This window comes from Musca autumnalis, unplaced genomic scaffold (assembly GCF_047663935.1).
Source record: "Musca autumnalis isolate F117 unplaced genomic scaffold, ASM4766393v1 scaffold_208, whole genome shotgun sequence".
Classification (NCBI taxonomy): domain Eukaryota; kingdom Metazoa; phylum Arthropoda; class Insecta; order Diptera; family Muscidae; genus Musca; species Musca autumnalis.
Genome location: NW_027411765.1, coordinates 105119 through 123943, shown reverse-complemented (window position 1 = coordinate 123943; position 18825 = coordinate 105119). Strand labels below are relative to the sequence as shown.

Here is an 18825-nt window from a genome sequence, read left to right as displayed (position 1 = left end):
TCTCCGAATAGTTCCAATGAACTAGTTCGTTCCGGTACTACACAACTCTATTTGCAATATGAGTCGATGTTGGTGTATGTCTGTGATATGAGGTCGTAGTTTTGGAAATTCGAAATAAAAATATATGGTAGCTGTGTAGGGGTGTGATACGGCAAATTTTTTTTTTTATTTCCATTTCCATATTAAATATTGTTTGTATATCTTTTATTTCCTTTCCGCATATGAAGTAGCGGGCATTTGCTAGTTAATTATATTTCAGTAAGAACGTCTTCTTTTCTTTTTTAATTGCTAAAGTAGCGGAATAGTAATAAAACACTTTATTAATTTTATGTACATATTTTTATTGTATTGAGGAAGAATAATTTTTAATCCATATCTAAGTTCTCAAAAAACTAAACATTTTAATAATTTATTAAATAGTGTATGTATACATATAAGCCAATTTTAATTATATAATATTGAAACCATGGTACATTGTACCATGTATTGAAACACAGAATATAATTTAGTTATTTACAATGAATATATTAAAAATTAAAATTTGTTTTTGAATGAAGTATAATGTGTTACTTGAAATGCGACCCATCCTGGATATACATATTTTATTGTAATTCGCACTCTGGTTCGAAATCTAGAAAAGTGAAAAAGTTATTCGAATTAAAAAGTGATTTATTATAAATACTTTCATATGCATGTGGATGAAAAAGAGTTATATAAAAATACGGAAGGAAAGATTTTAAACACTAGTTTTTGGTCACTAGATTAAAAGATTTTTAAACCCTCAGTATTTATGCTAATGAGGGTACATACACTTTCATACCTTCATAATGTGTATTTGAAGATATTAAATAAAAAAGTGCACTTACAAGATTACATTGCTGTCTTGTAGAGCTTTTTGGAAGCCATAATATTGGCTTTGTCATTTTTAATTTTTTGGTTAAGGTGTCTAATCCTAAAATGAATTCTACACTTGAAAAAGAATCGTTTGATATTTTCTTCAATTGTTATGTGCTTGCTTTCTTGTAACAACACAGATGATATGTTTTTTGAGCTTAGAATTGAATCACCATTGAGTAAGTTAAAAATGATCTCCAACTCCTTAATATGATTCAAAAAGTTTTCTGAAGGTTTTTTTAAAAAACCTTTAGATACTTGATCAACCCACGTGAATATTTCTGAACAACATTCATAACCTCTAAGCTTAAGCTTTCGAATTATGTACCCAGCAAATTTTTCTAGAGCGGCTTCTTGGAAGTCATCAATATTGTCCAAACATTCATACTGAAAATCTGAAAATTAAAATTCTTCATCTTCTTCTTCGGCTACATCATTAACTTCTTCGAATGGTGCCTTTGAAACGGGGGTAATATATTCAGATATTTTGTCAGGATTGACCCATTGTGTTGGATCAATATCAACATTTCCAGTATTGTTCAATAATTCGGTATTCCGAAAAAAACATATTTTTAAAAATTATTGGGAAGTGGAATGTGGTGCACTCCTACCTAAAATGTACTTTCGTAGCCTGTACACGAATTGTTTTGGTGTTGGGTGGTCATTTGTTAATATATATTCAAAATTGTATTGTATGCTGAGGTACTCATGCAACATATTTAGGGCTTTATTCGACATTAAAATACCCTTTTGAAAATATTCCAATGATTTCTTGTTTGGAATGACTGGAATCGACATTGCCTCATTCATTTTTTGTAACGTTTCTTGTTGTGTGGGCAGGATAACTCCAAAAGGTTGCTGAAAACATTACATTTTTATGGAATGAATAGTTTGGTAATATGGATATATGTACCTTGCCAGGATAATTAAATGTGTTTATGTTAGAATTCATTATATCAAACCAGCCATTTACCAGCTGGGTAAACTCGGCAGTTAAATTAGATTTGTATAAATCAATGCCTAATGAGGAGGCATATCGAATTGCGTTGGCCGTTGTATTCGAAAATAATTGAGCCGCCAGTTTGACTTTTTGTCTTGCTACAATATAAAAAGTTTATATCGGTATTCTACTGTCTTGTATAGTTACTAATAATTGGATATGTAAATATAATAACAATGTGTACAATTTTTTTGAGTCATGGAGAATTAACCGTATTCTGAAACCGCAACGTGACAGAAGACCAAAAAAAGAAGTCACGCACTTCGGTATTTAAACAAACGTACCTGCTTTCTTGGCTGTCAAATGTTCTTCAGTTATTTTATGTGTTATTGAGATATCACTTGTAGAAGTACATTGAAGCAACTCTTCAAATGTACGCATTGTCAGAATTTCTCCTTTATAGATTAAACCGGAATCCTTATAATGGTTTCGAATTAATTTTAGTAAGTGTGGAGCGTCAGCAAATACAAAAACTTTGCCATTTTCCAGAGCAGGATTTTCGAACCATGGATTATCTGATCAAAAAACAAGAATAAAGAGTTATGTTCGGACTGACCGAACTTTGTATACCCTACACAATGAAATATTTTAAATTTTGGGTGGAGAAGTTTTTTGATCACTGGTAACCTCAGTTGACGGTTAAAATTTACGGTAGTGTTATATGGGGCTGTACCAAAACGTGGACCGATTTAGCCCATCTTCGAACATGGCAGAAAAAACACACATCTTCTCAAACATTCAGCGCCTGATTTATATTTTATCCTGGTCAAGAATATATAATTTATGAGGTCGCAAATAAAAGTCTCGATATGTTTCCAAAATGAAAAATAAACTAAATATACCCTCCATACTATGGTGGAGGTTATAAAATAATGAAATGTATAAATCTCCCATTTACTCAAAGAGTGATACACGAGAAATGCGCGTTTTAAGTTGGAAATCGAAATTTGACTCTCCAAAGTTAATGCATGGACCTTATTTTACAAATAGATACCTAAATGTCAGCATTTGAAGTGCTTTAGTGTCGCAGAAAAAACAACTCGGAAAACACAGTTTTAAGTTATGTCACTCTTCGAGTAAATGAGCAATGTATATACAGTATATTGTCTGAATTTGAGAATTTGTAATCGTCCACTCTCTCTAAGACGATTTTGAATTAATAGCTTACCGTGTGTTACACCTAAATGTAACCAAAGGGAGCGATTTGTTCCGCCCATATCCGAAACCACGGCAACAACGGTATATCCTGCTTCTGCCAGACGTTCAATTATATTAAATAGGATGGTTTTTGTCATTGGACAATCAAAGTCGTAGAAGACCGGCTGTTTCCACGATTTTTTAAGTCCACGTGCTATCACTACTTGTGCTGCACTAGCAGGCTTTCGAACGTAGTCGCCAGTACCGATGTACTCATATAATTCGGTGACTTTCATTTCGTCTAGGGCGAGTACACACAATCGGTCATCGTTGCTTAGGTCGAAATTCCGGCTCAACAAATCAATTGCACAATCTATAATGCCTTCACTCAAAGAAACTTTTCTACACCATCGCTGCAGTGTTGATTTGTGTGGCAATGGGTAGCCCATTTGATACATGTGCCTGTATGCTCTTGGTCCAGCTGCATGCAAGCAAACGGCATTGGAGATGTCCTGCCGTTCCCATTTTACAAATGTATCAGAAGTTATTTTTCTTATTTGACCTTCCGTAAAAAACTTGCGCCTGGAATTGATAACAGCATCAGCATCTTCAAGCTTAATTTGAATTGCATCATATTCAGATTTCAGTTTTCTTAATTGTTCTTTTATATTGTTGCAGCAATCTTTTTTGTAAAGTTGTACTTTGATATCGCTAAACGAACAAGAAAAAGTTATATTTGGAGCAGTACCGCTCTAACTGTACAAAAACACTATATCCTAGGCAATAAACAACAAAGACTACTGGAGATAGTAATTTATATCCTAAAATTCAACTACCCAAAATCGGCCTATCAAAATCCGATCCGATATTCAAAATATTTTTAGAATTCGTTTTTTAGCATCAACAACGAATAGTAACTGGTAAAATTTCCATCAATTGGCCCAAATGCGGGTTTTAAAGATTTTATTGAAAATGTACCCTTGGCCCCATTCAGATTACTATGTACACAAAGATCGCCCGGGTGGCACGGGTTAACGTTAACCAATCGTCATAAAATGCCATATATAAGGGTTTTATGGGTCAAATTGAAAAATTTAAAGGGTAGGAGTTTAGAGTTGTACCAAAGGAACTATATGGAACTATCACTTTGCAGTTCCAATGACCCACATTTTTCGCTTATACTTAACGGTATACGTTATATTTCATGATGTTAACCATACGTTTTGGAACTAGAGCAAGGAACTAGATTACCCAAGTCTATAGGAGTTACAATTAACAAGTAAAAAAGTATCAGTCGGCTTTGCCTCAGCCTATGTGAATTGAAATATTAATCTACGGACAGATCGAATGTATTTCGGGTCTTTTCAGAATTTTGTGACCATTTTTTACCTTTCAACTTGCCGACGATGTGGATTGAGATTAAAGTTTTGAGATTAAAGGAATAGAAGACATACGAAGTGGATCTGATTTTGAGAGTCATATCTTTTTGATATATATTGGACACACTAGTCATTTCAGTGGGTAATCTTATAACTTTTGGACCAATATGCGAAGAAGGGAGGGCTTGTCCACGGAAAACATAATATGACTGTAAACTGCACGACCACAATGAACACCATCTGTATTCATTTCCAAAGCTTCTTCGAAGAGACCCTAAACTGCATATCGAACTTAAATCAAATCTGGACAAAATATTTCGATACACAAAATTTGAACCGAATCGATTGATCCGTTCGAGAGTTATCGTGCGCACCAGCCAGCCAGACAGATGGACAGACAGACAGACGGACATGGCTAAATCGACTCCAAATTGTCTGAAACACATTTCCTCCAAACATACATGGGGTCTAAATCCATTATTTCGATGAGGCACATTTTTGTCGTATCAAAGTGTAAATACCCTCTTTAGCCTAAAGGCTGAGGCTATAAAAAGAAAATTGTGACAGATAAGGTTTACCATAGATGGAAATTGACACGATGGAATGGAGCAATGATGTGGGGTCTTATTCCAGGTTTAAATTTACGAAATCCATTTGACGTATACACAAAGGGTTGAATCCACTCGATTTCGTAAATGTAAACTTACTTGTTGTCCTGTGGTATTTTTTGATATTCGCAAGTATGACTTATAGCCCATATTTCATATATGTATGGCTGATTTCCGAATTGTCAGTTGCTTTGTATTCGTGCATGAAACTAGGGGTTCTATACTAGTGTAATTTTATGAAATTTCAGTTGTGGGGAAATCGATTTAAGAACCCCTAGTATCATGCACAAATAGAAAGCAACTGACAATACGAAAGTCGGCCTCTATCGTAAAATACTACTGTAATAGTAATACAATAACAGGTTGACAAAATTGTTGTAACACACACCATAATATAACACCAAAATTATCCTGCTGTCCATTAAAAATAAATCCTAGCCGTTACAGTACGTAAAATGTATGTTAAGTAGTCATTAGAAAGTGAGACGAATGCGTTTTGCAGTTATGACAAATTAATAACATTACTAAAACTTAAAAATTTGGTTCTTTGTGGATTTTCACACTTTTTGGTTTAAGCTGGAAGTTTGCGTGTTAAGTCACTGTTTGAATTTGTATGTTTAACGTACTGCTAAGCAGTTTAAATGGTCACAACAACATTGTTAGTTTAATCTAATCGGTATAATCAAAGATGAAGCATACTTAATTAAGATGTTGTGAAAAATGGTATTTTATGAAACTAAAATTGTTAAAAAATATTGCCAATTAACTTACTCAGTCTGTGTACCACATTCAGCAAACTTTTTGATTCCATAGCTTTATTTCCGTTTACATTTGCCTGGTCTGCATCTGTTTCCATTTCCTCACAATATTCTCCAACGGATATGGAATGGAATGCAATATTTACATCTGTGGAACTGAATAAAATACATTTTACACAAATTTTCAATTCTAAATTACATACAGTTACTTACCATTCCATGGTCGCAACGCTCGGCGAATGCACAACAAATGGTTCTGCACGTGGCATGAGCTTCCATTTTTTACCTACTCTTCTCGTATCCTGCGGTAAAAAGTGATCCCAGCATATACAGTCATTCTTCTTGAAATCCTTTCCACAAATTTTAGCCCAGTCACGCCTTCTATATGGATCTAACGGAATGTTGAAATAAGGGCCTTTGTCCTTCGTTTCTATTTTATCGCACAATACGCACTTTCTCATTTCAATTTCTCTTCTCACTATGAGATATTACGCATTATTTATGTATTTTTTTGTACTTACCGATGTATTTGCTAATTTCAAATTCAATTTTTTATATTTTTAGTTTCCCATGTATTTGTTTGTGGATGATTTATTTTTAAATTTTCAATACAACGGTTGACAAAAAAGCATACACAATGAAAAACAATGACAAAACGTCATATACATTTTGACACTAGTATTACTTGTCAATCTAATCAGCTGGGACTTGCTTTTACCTGTATTATTGTACCATGTGAAATATGAAAGAAAAAATGTCATTTGTTAAGTAATCAAGGGTTGCCGATGAAGTAAAATATATAATTTGTCTGTCATTTTTATTTTTTCCCTATAAAATGTAAATAATGAAAATTAATAGTTTGAATAGATTTGAAAACCTTAATGGGCCCTTCGCGTTTCTTATTCCTGGGATTGAAGTGAGCAATAAAGTCCACTGGACCATATGTCTACGGTGAAAATCGAGCCTCCCGATTTTGACTTGAAGTTTTTATTGATGTTTTTTGGATACTTTGGCATACCATTGAGATTTGCTATCAAACACAAAGACAAAAATTGTAGCCAACACGAAAATTAAGAACACTCTGGTACATCGCAAAAGTATTGGAATGCTCCTTCAGGCAGTTTTGACCTTGACAAAGAGCAAGTGAAAATACCTTTGGTTCGTTTGGGTCACCCCGTTTCATTATTTTATAAAGGTAAAAAAGGTGAAAATCTGGGTTTCTTTTTTTACAACTTTTTTCTATTAATACTTTTCTTTTTAAAGTGGTGAATAATATCTTTCGAATAAGCCTTTGCTCACATGCTTAAACTTAAATTTGTTTAAGTTTTAAATTTAAATTCACAAAAAGACCAAGCCATTATTTTTACAGAGAAATACAACAAAATTACAAAAAAGTGTATTAGTATATAAAACAAGTAGTTGGAGTATATAAATAATTTACAAACAAAAATAATAAGAATAAACAGAAAGATAGAATGGTTCCTATAGAAAACAAGAGAAATTAACTATTTGATAATGTATTAATCTTCGTCATCATCTTCTGGCAAAGGTATTTCTTGGGCTTTTTTCAAATCTCTTTCAATTCGCATTTTCCAATCTTTATCCATTTTGATCCAATCTATCGTCTCCCAACAATTGACGGGCCAAATACAGAAACGGTTTTTCAAGATTATAATTCGATTTAGCTGAGATTTCGTAGTAGTGCCGAGAACGGTGAAAATATAATTTTTTATATTTTATTCAAAATTTAATATTTTATACTTTCTCCTCACCTGTAAATTTTTCTTTCTGCCAAAGGTAATATCTTTTGGCTTTACCTTGCGTTCCTTGATATCCACTTTGTTGCCACACAACACGATCGGTATGTCTTTGCATACACGTACCAAATCTTTATACCAGTTTCGAACATGTTTATAAGTTACACGCGATGTCACATCGAACATGATTACAGTGCATTTTCCTCGCAGGTAGTAAAAATCTCGTAAAAGGTATAATTTTTCTAGACCGGCTGTATCCCAAATATTGAATTGTATTGGTCCACCATCTGTTTAAAAAACCAATAATCCCCTAGCCACATTATAATTATCTAGGCCCTCAACCCTAACAGAAAGGACGCCCATGCGAATAATGTATACACCAAACTCACCTGGAGAAAGTGCCTGCTGCAAAGTGCTACTTACAGCCCGTGAGCCCACATCATATACCATAAATGATGCAGTGAACGCTATATTGCTGACGTTTTCTTCTGCCATCCTTAGTTTGCCGCCGTTAACCACTGTTGACGACGGCTCTGGATTGCTAGCGGGGGTTGAAATTCCCGCCAGCTTGCTGACTTGTTGTTATATGTAACAACCACCTTCTTGCTCTAATTGTGGTGCAAAAACAGCAAGAAATAATTTTTGCTGTATACCAAGCAGTTCGAGCTCCAATGAGGCACCAACCACAAAACTCCAATAATTCTGCCTTTTGCAGAAATTCAAACAAAATTCTATCTCTTTTCGAGTTCGGCGTATCACTTTAATATTACTACAATTATCACTTTTACTTTTTCACTGCTGAAGTCAACCACACACTTTGAGCACACAAGAACGAATGATAAAAAATTCAATTGCCTACTCTGCTTTTTATACTTTTCTCTCGCTCATTTAATACACACACATCGAAAAATGGGGTTGTTTGGCCACTATTCCACACAGCAACTGCGACTACCTGAAAAATATGAGCGTTTAATGCTTGAAATGTTCTTGTTTGACGCCGTAGGTTTATCATTTGTGAACAGTGTTAAAAGTGTTTGTGTGATTAAAAAATTAAAAGTGAAAAATGCCTCCAAAGCCAGTGGTAAAGCAGCAAAGAAGGCCGGCAAAGCCCAAAAGAACATCACCAAGGGCGATAAATCGAATAGACGTACCAAGCGTAAGGAGAGTTACGCTATCTACATTTACAAAGTGTTGAAGCAAGTCCATCCTGATACTGGTATTTCGTCAAAGGCCATGAGCATCATGAACAGTTTCGTGAATGACATCTTCGAACGTATTGCCGCCGAAGCCTCTCGTTTGGCCCACTACAACAAGCGCTCTACCATCACCAGTCGGGAAATCCAAACTGCTGTCCGTCTATTGTTGCCCGGTGAATTGGCTAAGCACGCTGTCTCTGAAGGTACCAAGGCTGTTACTAAATACACCAGTTCCAAGTAAATGCCTTGATTTTTTCATCAATTCGTCGAAATTCAACCATAAAAGGCCCTTTTCAGGGCCACAAAAAACATTTTAAAAGAGATCAAATTTTTGTCGAAACACGTATTTTCCATTATTTACATTTTTAAATAAAAAACTTACCAAAATTATTTTAAAATTCCTCAAAAACTCATATTCTAGCAAAAACAATATTTTCCCATATATTTACTAAAATGACGCCGTCAACTCTTATTTTGCCGTGGTTCATATTGCTTTTTTGCTTGCTTGGCTACTCTATGTGTGTACAACAACACGCCATCCACTGTATGGGTATGTGTGTGCTTGTGCGATGTTACTTTGTATTACCGTCGGCAGTCACCACCATATCGAAAAATGTATAAACGAACAACAGGCATGTATAAGCATTTTGCCTGTAATACCTCACTACATCAATGCCAAATATGAAGCGCGAACAATTTTTAAGGGGAAATTTTTTTGGTGGTGGCGCAAATATTAACGGGACATTTTTCGATGGAAAAAATATAATTGGGGGAAAATAGAATGAGGAATAAAATAGAGTTGCAACAAAACTTCATTAGAATAGAAAAACATTCCTGATTTAAATAATCTCCTTTTACCCAGCAAACAATTTTTGCAAAGAGAAAAAATTTTCATTTTTGAAGATTAAATGATAAATTCCAAAAATATGAAATTAGATTAAAATGACCATAATTAGACAAACAAAAATTAGTCACATTTATTTTATGACCCGGACTAAATTTTTAATCCGTTTGTGGTGTTATTTTGTGGAATGCCCATAATAAAACAGGTTCACGGTTAATTACCTAATAGTAAAAGTAATTAGTGAGGGTAATATTTTTCCTAAAATCAGACACGTGTGTATTTTTTTTGTTTTTTTTTTTGTTTTTTAGGTAATAAAACAATAAATAGTAGTAATAATAAATAGTTTGAAGTAAATATTTTCTCTTTTTGAATTTAATTTGTAGCCCTGAAAAGGGCTGTTAGATATTATGCTTTCGAATATCAAAAAATGTTGTCAGATGCTTTAGCGGCTGTTTTTGCTGGCTTAGCCTTAACTGTACCGGTTTTCTTGGCAGCCTTAGCCTTTGTTTTGTCAGCCTTCTTCTTCTCAGCGGTCTTTTTGGCGGCAGATGACTTCTTGGCAGCGGTTTTCTGGGGCCTTCTTTTTCTTTTCAGCAGTCTTTGCTTAGGGTTCCTGGGATGCCGAGGTGGACAATTTGAATGAACCAGAAGCTCCCTTACCTTTAGTTTGGATGAGTTTTCCACTGGCAACAGCGCTCTTCAAATATTTATTGATGAAAGGAGCCAATTTTTGGGCATCAACCTTGTAGGTGCTGGCCAAATATTTCTTGATAGCAGGCAATGATGAACCACCACGTTCCTTCAATGTTTTGATGGCGGCGTCAACCATTTGTTGGGTTGGTGGATGAGTAGGGGCAGCTGATGGTTTCTTTGCTTTGGCTGCGGCCTTCTTTGGTGCCTCTTTCTCAACAGCGGCTACTGGGGAGGCGGTGGCTTCAACAACGGCGGCGTCAGACATGATTATTCACTTTTATGTTTATATTTCACTGTAACACAAATACACTCACAAATTTATGTGTACTATTAAATTGTTATTGGCAATATCAGATTTCAGATTTATTGATTCAAAATACTTAAACAATGGGTGGATGACTTACGTCTAACATTAGTTCTTAAAATTACTTAGCATTTTTCTATTTTTCAAAGTTTATGTGGATAATACGTACATAAGTTGCATCAGGTATACAACATATTCTTAACACTATGTGATTAACATTAAGTTACAAAAATTAGCTCAAAATTTCTCCAAAAAAATGAATCATTTAAAAAAAGGAGTTCTTATTCTTTTTATATGTTTAATTATAGACTAACTTACAAACTAAAATAAAACTAAATATATACAATATGTAAGGGCGCCTCGTCCTTTATTGTGCGATCTGGTAAACGGTATTGAAGATGTCGAAAGTTCCATATCTGCGGTGGTAGAATTGTAAATTCCCATCCAGATAAAGTAGGCCTTCTCTATCTATTGTAATCAGGCTACTAGGTGCCTGGTAGTTGGAATCGATAAGTTGTTCAATAGTTGTAGTCTGGTTGAGACAATCAGTAACAAGACTGTTGCTCAGTTGGGACGCCTTTTCTAGAAAGTTTAATGCATTTCTTACCAAAAATACATCTATCCTATCAAAGGGGGTGCTAACATATACCTCGGAATTGGGAGGCAGTCTCCAAATTCCAACCTCGCCTAATTGAGGCCTGATGCCAAGGCATGACCTAAGAATCTTTCTTTCCCACTGTCGGATTCTCTCCATTTGATTAGAGGAAATGCTATACCATACCGGAAATGCATACGCAATTATAGGTCTAATAATTTGTTTATATATTAGCAACTTAACTTCCTGACTAAGGCCGCCCGACGATCTTATTAGACGTTGGTATGACCAAAACATTTTCTTTGCCTTTGATATGATATAATCTACGTGTCTTATGAACTGGAATTTCGAGTGGAAGACAACCACTAGGTATTTAATCTGTTCAGCGACTTGTATAGGCTGCCCTGCAATTGCTAGCCTTGCCTCATATCTCCTGGCACTAGGATAGATATGCTTTTTAAGCTCATTCGTTGAAAAATGTGGAGAGACGATCTAGGTATTCATTTATTCTCCTATTTGTGTTTTCCGCATGTGCTCCTGCTGCTGCAACAAGGATGTCATCAGCATATATGAGAAGCAGGTCCCCCGTCGGGGGAAGAGGAATATCACACAAAAATATATTGAATAATACTGGACCAAGGCAAGAACCTTGAGGGACTCCCACAAAAACCTCTCGAATCGTGGAGAATGCCTCTTTTACCAGTACTTTAAATTTCCTATCCTTCAGGAAATCGGCTACTAGACGACAGGTGTTATAATGAAATCCTAATCTACTCATTTTATAGATGACACCCTCATGCCAAACACTGTCAAAGGCTTTTGAAAAGTCCAAACTGACAGCTAAACTCATCTGCCTATTATTAAGGTTTTTGCTCAAATATCCCCCTAAGACTGTGAGCGCGTGAGAAGTGGAGAGACCTCTTCTGAAGCCAAATTGGCTGTCAGAGAGTAGTTCCCCATCTTCTATAGTATTATTTATACTTCTCAGTAAGAAGTATTCAAATAACTTCCCTAAAGACGACAACAGACTTATTGGTCTGTAGCTGTCAGCCATCGAGGGATCTTTTCCAGGCTTTAGGACAGGGACCGTTATAGCCGTTTTCCATGCAGTCGGGAATTATCCCAAATTAATGCAGTGGTTAAATAAGATACATATGTTTTGCCATGTGGCAATATCTGTAACTTTTAAAACAATGTCCGGGATTCCGTCATTACCACAGGACTTTTTCTTCGGTCTGTATTTAAGCGCTGAGCCTATATCTGACAGGGATATGAATCTATGCTGCCGCCATAGCTTAGGGTTATTACTAGTGCCACCATCAGCAGAAAAATCTGGTGAAAATTGCACAAGTGGCGATCTATTATTAAAGACTGAGATGTCATTATGGATGTTGTCGTCAGAGATATCGTGATAAATGCCCGATTCCTGAATGTTGTCAGCAATTTAGTTTGCTTTGCAGATGTCAAGGACTATGGGAGCACTACTGTCATCGATAAGGTCAGGGATTTCCTTACCCTTTATACCAGCTGCTGCCTTAAGTCTACTATACACCCTATCATTCATTGTAATGCTATTTAAAAATGAGGTCCATTGAGTACCATCATGTTTTAATTTCGGCCCTTAGTATCCCATATCGACCTGGATTATCAGTGCGGTATAGAACTCTACGTAAGCGTTTTTTCTCCCGGATCATGTCTAAAATATGCTGGGGAAGTTTTCGGGGACCTCTAGGTCCAGGTATGACTTTTGGTATAGAGTCATTCATTGCTCTTTGAAATGTATTCGAAATAGATTCGATACATTGGTCAATTTCATTGGCACTAACAACTCTGTCTATGGGGGCTGACAGGAAGGAAGATCTTCAGAAAGTATTCTATTTAACCTACGTTTGTTTAGATTTTTGAAATCAAAAATAGTATGCCAGTCCCTACGTTCGGGAGTAATCCCACTTACTAGCATCTCTATTGCTCGGTGATCGGAGCTACAGTCTAGAGTGCGAATGCCTCTACCACCATCATCACATATTGTTATACCAATGGAAACCATACAGAGATCTATAAAAGAGTGGGTATCTCTATGGATCCTAGTAGGCCCATCGGTTGGAATAATAGCCAGGTCAGGGCATGTTACTAAAAAGTCATGCAATATCCTGCCCTTAGAACATGTATTGTTACCTCCCCAGTTGATATGCCTAGCATTTAGGTCAGCTCCAACTACAAGTTCTCCATTAGAGGCCAGAGTCCGTAAAAACTCCAAGTCTGCTGCATCTAAGTTATCTTGTGGTCTTGAATATAAAGAAGCTAAGTATACTACCGAACCATCGTTTCTGTATATTTTAGCACAGGTACCCTCTATGGATCCTGATTCCACCGAGACCTGTTCACATTTTATACTGTCCCTCACAAGGATAGCAGTTCCCCCCCCCCCTGGACTACTTCTCCTTTTTTGAACAAAACTTACATAACCGTCCATCACTAAATTGTGGTGATCAGACAATCTATGCTCCGCCAACATCATCACCTCAGGCCGATGTTCGTCAAGAAACACTCGTAGACAGTGTCTCTTGTACATTGACACCAAGGAGTTGATGTTCGCGAAAATGCATTTAATTTGTCTAATCATTAGATGAGAGTGATGTTAAAATCCCAAACATGGCTTTCTTTTGGGTCATCTTGTCCATCTTCGTAATGTCCCTAGAGAGGCTACGGACCTTAGAAAAGCATGTAAAAAAGTCATTGCTAAAATGCTCTTTACAGATTTCATCGAATATCTCAAAAGATCTTAAGGCTTCATTCATACTGTTGTCTCTCGTAGGAACAACACTGTTTCTAAGGGGCGCTTCACTAATATTAGGAGACGCTATGCCATTATTGGAACATTTCCTATTCGCTGCAGAGGAATACGAGATCCCAGGTTTAACTACCCCACTATTTCTAGCAAATTTTCTTTGTGCTTTCGGCGAAGATTTCGCAGCTAAAGCAGCATTCATTTTTGCCTGAAGATTTTGCCCTATAGGACATTGTTTGGCATTAGCCGAATGACCATCTTTGTCGCAATTAACATACCTGAGAGTGAATTCTGGCACCATATTCTTTTCCCCAGTAGTAGGATTCTCTACCTCTACCAGTTTAGGTTTGTGATTTCCCAAAGGTATGTGGCAATTACTTGGTCCGTGAGAACCAGCGCATTTTACACATCTAAACGGTAACCCACAATTAGATGACGTATGTCCGCACCGCTGGCAATTATGACACTGGGTAAGGCCTTTCTTCATGTCCTTCTTTACTTTTATTCTATTTGAGTGTAGAAGTTTTTTAAGCTTATAGAGACCCTCAATATTAGATCCTCTACCAATGTGAACAAGCCACTTATCATAGCTTAGCCTGAAAACCTGTTTAACATCTAAGTTTTCTACTTTCCTCTTCAGTTCCTCCTTTACATCTTCCCTATCAAAGTCCCCTGCTAACTTCTCGATGACTACAGATATAGGAGGCTCGTTTTTTGGAGTATAGGTATAGTGCTGAATGCCCTCCCTAATCAAAGCATTTCTAATTTTGTCCCGTTCTTCTAGTGATGACATTTGGTACGAGGTACTCTTTCTATTCACGATATGGAGCTCAAAATCTTCATGACCTAGTTCCTTTTTAATTAGCTCTACCATTTGTTTAACATTCGTATTGTAAGTAGTAATGACAGGAACTGACTTACCGATGTTTTTGGACGAGGCGCCCTTAACAGTTGGTGATGCACCTTCAGTGGTATCCATCTGCTCGGCTGTATTCACTGGTTCGTTGACGACTGTGATACGGACTTTCCTTTTTGGCTTCTTTTAGGCTGACTTTAAAGCCACAGAATCCACACTATCTTCATTGGCGTTGGGGTTCGGTGATGTAGCTGCATCTTTTGGTGACGTAGTTGCATCTTTCGGCGATGTAGTTGCATCTTTCGGTGATGTAGTTGCATCTTTCGGAGATGTAGTTGCATCTTTCTTCTCACGTTTAGTTGTTGTCTGCAAATCTGGCGAAGGTTTGGCACTTCGCACGTTGATTCGAGGCACAGGTGGTGTTTCCAGGTTCTGCCTGGTTGGCTCTTCGACAGCCGCAACTGGTGAAGTGACAGAAATGACACCCGTCTTCTTCTTCTCATAGCGCTCTATTATGCGCTTGTAGCTCAACTCCCGACCATGGGCGGCTAGCAGTTGAGTTGATATTTCATCCAGCCTATCCGACACGGCTTGTTTATCTTTTTTGAGATTTTCTATTTCAATTTCAAGCTTGGCAATAACTGATTGAAGAGATCCATCTGTTGTATCACCTCCAGTACTGCCGCGCATCTTCTTTCCTCGTTTATATTTAGGAACAACTTCGGTAAACCCATCGGCGGTGAAATTGCCGCCGGCGTTATCAAGGCTGTCTTCCCGCTGGATGGGGTGTGCAGGCGGCTGGCAGGTCTGCCGACTGCATGATGCCGTTGGGAATAAACACGTTCGTCATAGGTGTTGAAACCAAAATCCTGTCTCGTGTGAAGACATCTATTGTGTCTTCTACAGAATTTTTGTCACTTTTCACTGTTTTCACTTTTATGTTTATATTTCACTGTAACACAAATACACTCACAAATGTATGTGTACTATTAAATTGTTCGTTCGTTTATTGGCAATTTTTAAAAATGGTAGGTACATTGAAAAGATGAGAAGTGCATAGTAGTCAATAGTAGTCAATAGCTATATTTTTCGAAATAATTTGTGGAAGCGTGTTTAATTTTTTACAAAAGTTTTCGTAGAAATTTAATTTTTCTGAAGAATCTTTGAATATTTTTATAAAAGATATTTTACACATTTCTTGTATAGATATGTATAGATTTAACGAAGAATTGGTGTAATTTCCTTTATCCGTTTAAAAGTTATAAGCGTTTAACTTCACAGATTGTAAAAATGTAATCACAAATTTGTAACTAAATTTGAAAAAATTATAAATTTTTTCGAAAAATATTTTCCAAATTCTATTTGAGAATAAAGCCTGATATGTTTACTTTAGGATAAAATTAAAATATTGAACATTTTTACATTTTCACTGTGAAAAAAATTCAAAATCTTTGTGTGGCCCAAGACGGCAGAAATCCTCTTGTTGACATATTTTCAATGAAGAAAAGTTTTTCTTCAAAGAAATTTAAAAGCTCAAATCTAATTAGGTTTTATAAAAATTTCTTAAAAAAAAAAAAAAAACATTTCAGAATCTGTTTATTTACACCAAATTATAACATTATTCATAAAAAGTAGTTATTTGTTTGAAAAAGTTAAAAAAATCTTCCCATTACCGTATACCACCTATGGACAAAAATTCACTGTCAAAGGTAATATTTTTGAAAATTGAAATATTTTTGCTAAATTCAATGAAAATCGCTCCAAAAATTAATTTTTAATAAAATATGAGGACATTTTCGTTAAAATTTAGTAAAAATTTCACCAATTTTTGCAAAAAATATTCTCCAAAAATAATTCCTCATTTACTAGTACATATCAAGGAAAAAGTCATATAGAATTACTGAAGTTTTTCACACGTACTTTTTCCAGATTTCGTTTATAATTTTGATGCTTTTTGCAAAAATTAATATAAAATAAATAAATCGCTTCTCTATGACAATTTAGTAAAAATAATACAAGATTTAAAAATTTTTTAAAAGTAAATGTTTTTCTAAAATTTAGTATTACGCCTTTCAAATGGCCAAGAAATATTCGCCACTCTATGTGAGACAATTTTTGATAAATATTTTTAAAAAATAATAATTTTACAAAATTATCCTAAAATTTTACTAAATTAAAAATATAGCTGAAAAGAAAAAATTGCGTATTTCATACATCTTTATCTGAAAAGAAAAAATAAAACAAAACAGAGAGCATTTTCCGCAAAATTTTTCAACCATGTTGAGTGAGAAATAGTGAGAGCATTATTGCAGAGAACATTTCGCTCCAAATTTATTGAACATATGACTCGCGGACATTAGTATACACACAAAAAGAAATTCAATAGAACAAATATTTGTTATGAAGAAAATAAGAAGAAGAAGAAAAAACATTGTCTTTAAAGAAGAAATTAATATGGACGCCGTCAAAAAGACCAATAGAAAAGAAAGAAGAAGAATAAATGTACATATATTTTAATAGGAAAATATTACTGACGCCATCAAGAAACACACATAGATAACAAAGAAGAAGAACAACAAAAATGTGCATTTCAATAGGAAAATTTACTGACGCCGTCAACAAATGACATACAGAAGAAAATTTCAATAAATTTGTTCAAGAAGAATAAAATGTGTCTTTTTAGAGAAAAATACAATATTATATTTTCTCAAGAAAAAGAAGAACAACATTTCTCTTTTAGTGGAAAAATTTTACTGACGCCGTCAAAAAATGGCGTACTGAAGAAAATTTCAATAAATTTGTTCAAGAAGAATAAAATGTGTCTTTTTAGAGAAAAATATAATATTATATTTTTTTTAAGAAGAAGAAGAAGAACAACAACATTTCTCTTTTAATGGAAAAATTTTACTGACGCCGTCAAAAATGACCTATAGAAGCAAACTTCAATAATTTTTTTTTAAATAAGCAGAACAAACTGTGTCTTTGAAGGGGAAAATTGTAATATTATATTTTTTCAAGAAGAAGAATAAAATGTGTCTTTTAATGGGAAAATTTTACTGACGCCGTTAAATATGTCTCATACTAGTAAATTTTTAAGTATTCCTAAAATAAATCTAAAAAAAGAAACAAACGCAAAGAAAAATATTTATTTAAAATTTAAAAAAGGATAAATAGTTTGATGGAAAAATAATATCTTTTTTATAAATTTTTTGTGGTCCTGAAAAGGACCGATTGTTTTGTTGTAAAAAATGTGTTTTTAAAACGTCAAGAATTTAAGCACGTTCTCCACGGATACGTCTGGCCAATTGAATATCATTAGGCATGATGGTGACACGTTTAGCGTGGATTTCGCACAAGTTAGTATCTTCGAAAAGACCGACCAAGTATGCTTCACTGGCTTCTTGCAAGGCCATAACAGCAGAGCTCTGGAAACGCAAATCAGTTTTGAAATCTTGAGCAATTTCACGAACCAAATGTTGGAAAGGCAATTTGCGGACGCCGCCGGTGGCTGGTGCGCTCTTACGAGCGGCTTTAGTGGCCAATTGCTTACGAGAAGCCTTTCCACCAGTCGATTTACGGGCAGTTTGCTTAGTACGAGCCATTTTTCACTTTAGTTTTTTTTACTTCACTGAGGTATGCACACAAACACTGTAATAACTGAGCCTCCGTCCATATAGCGGTATTTATAGAAAATTTCGAAGAGGCGGCTATGATTAGGGGTTGGTAAACCAGTAAAGACAGCTGTGCGCGCCTAAAATGTGTACTAACACATACACAAATACATGTGTATTCCATTAAGACTCTTGGTTAGTCAAACAGGCCAATTTTTGTATAAATAGAAGCCGCTGAAAGCGTAAAAACTTAAAATTTACTTGTGGTTACGTGTGAGAAGCGAGAACCGCATAGTAGGCAGCAAAATTGAATAATTTGGCTGATAGTGGATAAGAACGAGAAACGAGTGGTGGTTGATTTTCAACCATTTAACACCGCTGGCGGGAAAACTGTCAACCCCGTCA

At 35.4% G+C, this 18825-nt stretch overlaps 3 protein-coding genes and 1 pseudogene across 3 annotated transcripts; 1 reads left to right on the top strand and 3 right to left on the bottom strand.

The window, feature by feature from the left end:
* Positions 1-7296: 7296 nt before the first annotated feature.
* Positions 7297-8144, bottom strand: LOC141396303 (GTP-binding nuclear protein Ran-like). Its single transcript, XM_073971680.1, has 3 exons — positions 7923-8144; positions 7549-7820; positions 7297-7461 (listed from the first exon to the last, which is right to left on the bottom strand). Exons 1-3 carry the CDS (start codon positions 8026-8028, stop codon positions 7297-7299), a joined length of 543 nt encoding a protein of 180 aa, XP_073827781.1. The 5' UTR covers positions 8029-8144.
* Positions 8145-8442: 298 nt separating this feature from the next.
* LOC141396302 (histone H2B-like) lies at positions 8443-8984 on the top strand. The gene has a single exon (XM_073971679.1). The coding sequence runs from the start codon at positions 8443-8445 to the stop codon at positions 8968-8970; it is 528 nt and encodes a 175-aa protein (XP_073827780.1). The 3' UTR covers positions 8971-8984.
* A 1009-nt stretch (positions 8985-9993) lies between these two features.
* LOC141396301 (histone H1-like) lies at positions 9994-10557 on the bottom strand (annotated as a pseudogene).
* A 7524-nt stretch (positions 10558-18081) lies between these two features.
* Positions 18082-18411, bottom strand: LOC141396296 (histone H3-like). The gene has a single exon (XM_073971674.1). It carries the CDS (start codon positions 18409-18411, stop codon positions 18082-18084), a length of 330 nt encoding a protein of 109 aa, XP_073827775.1.
* Positions 18412-18825: the final 414 nt, after the last annotated feature.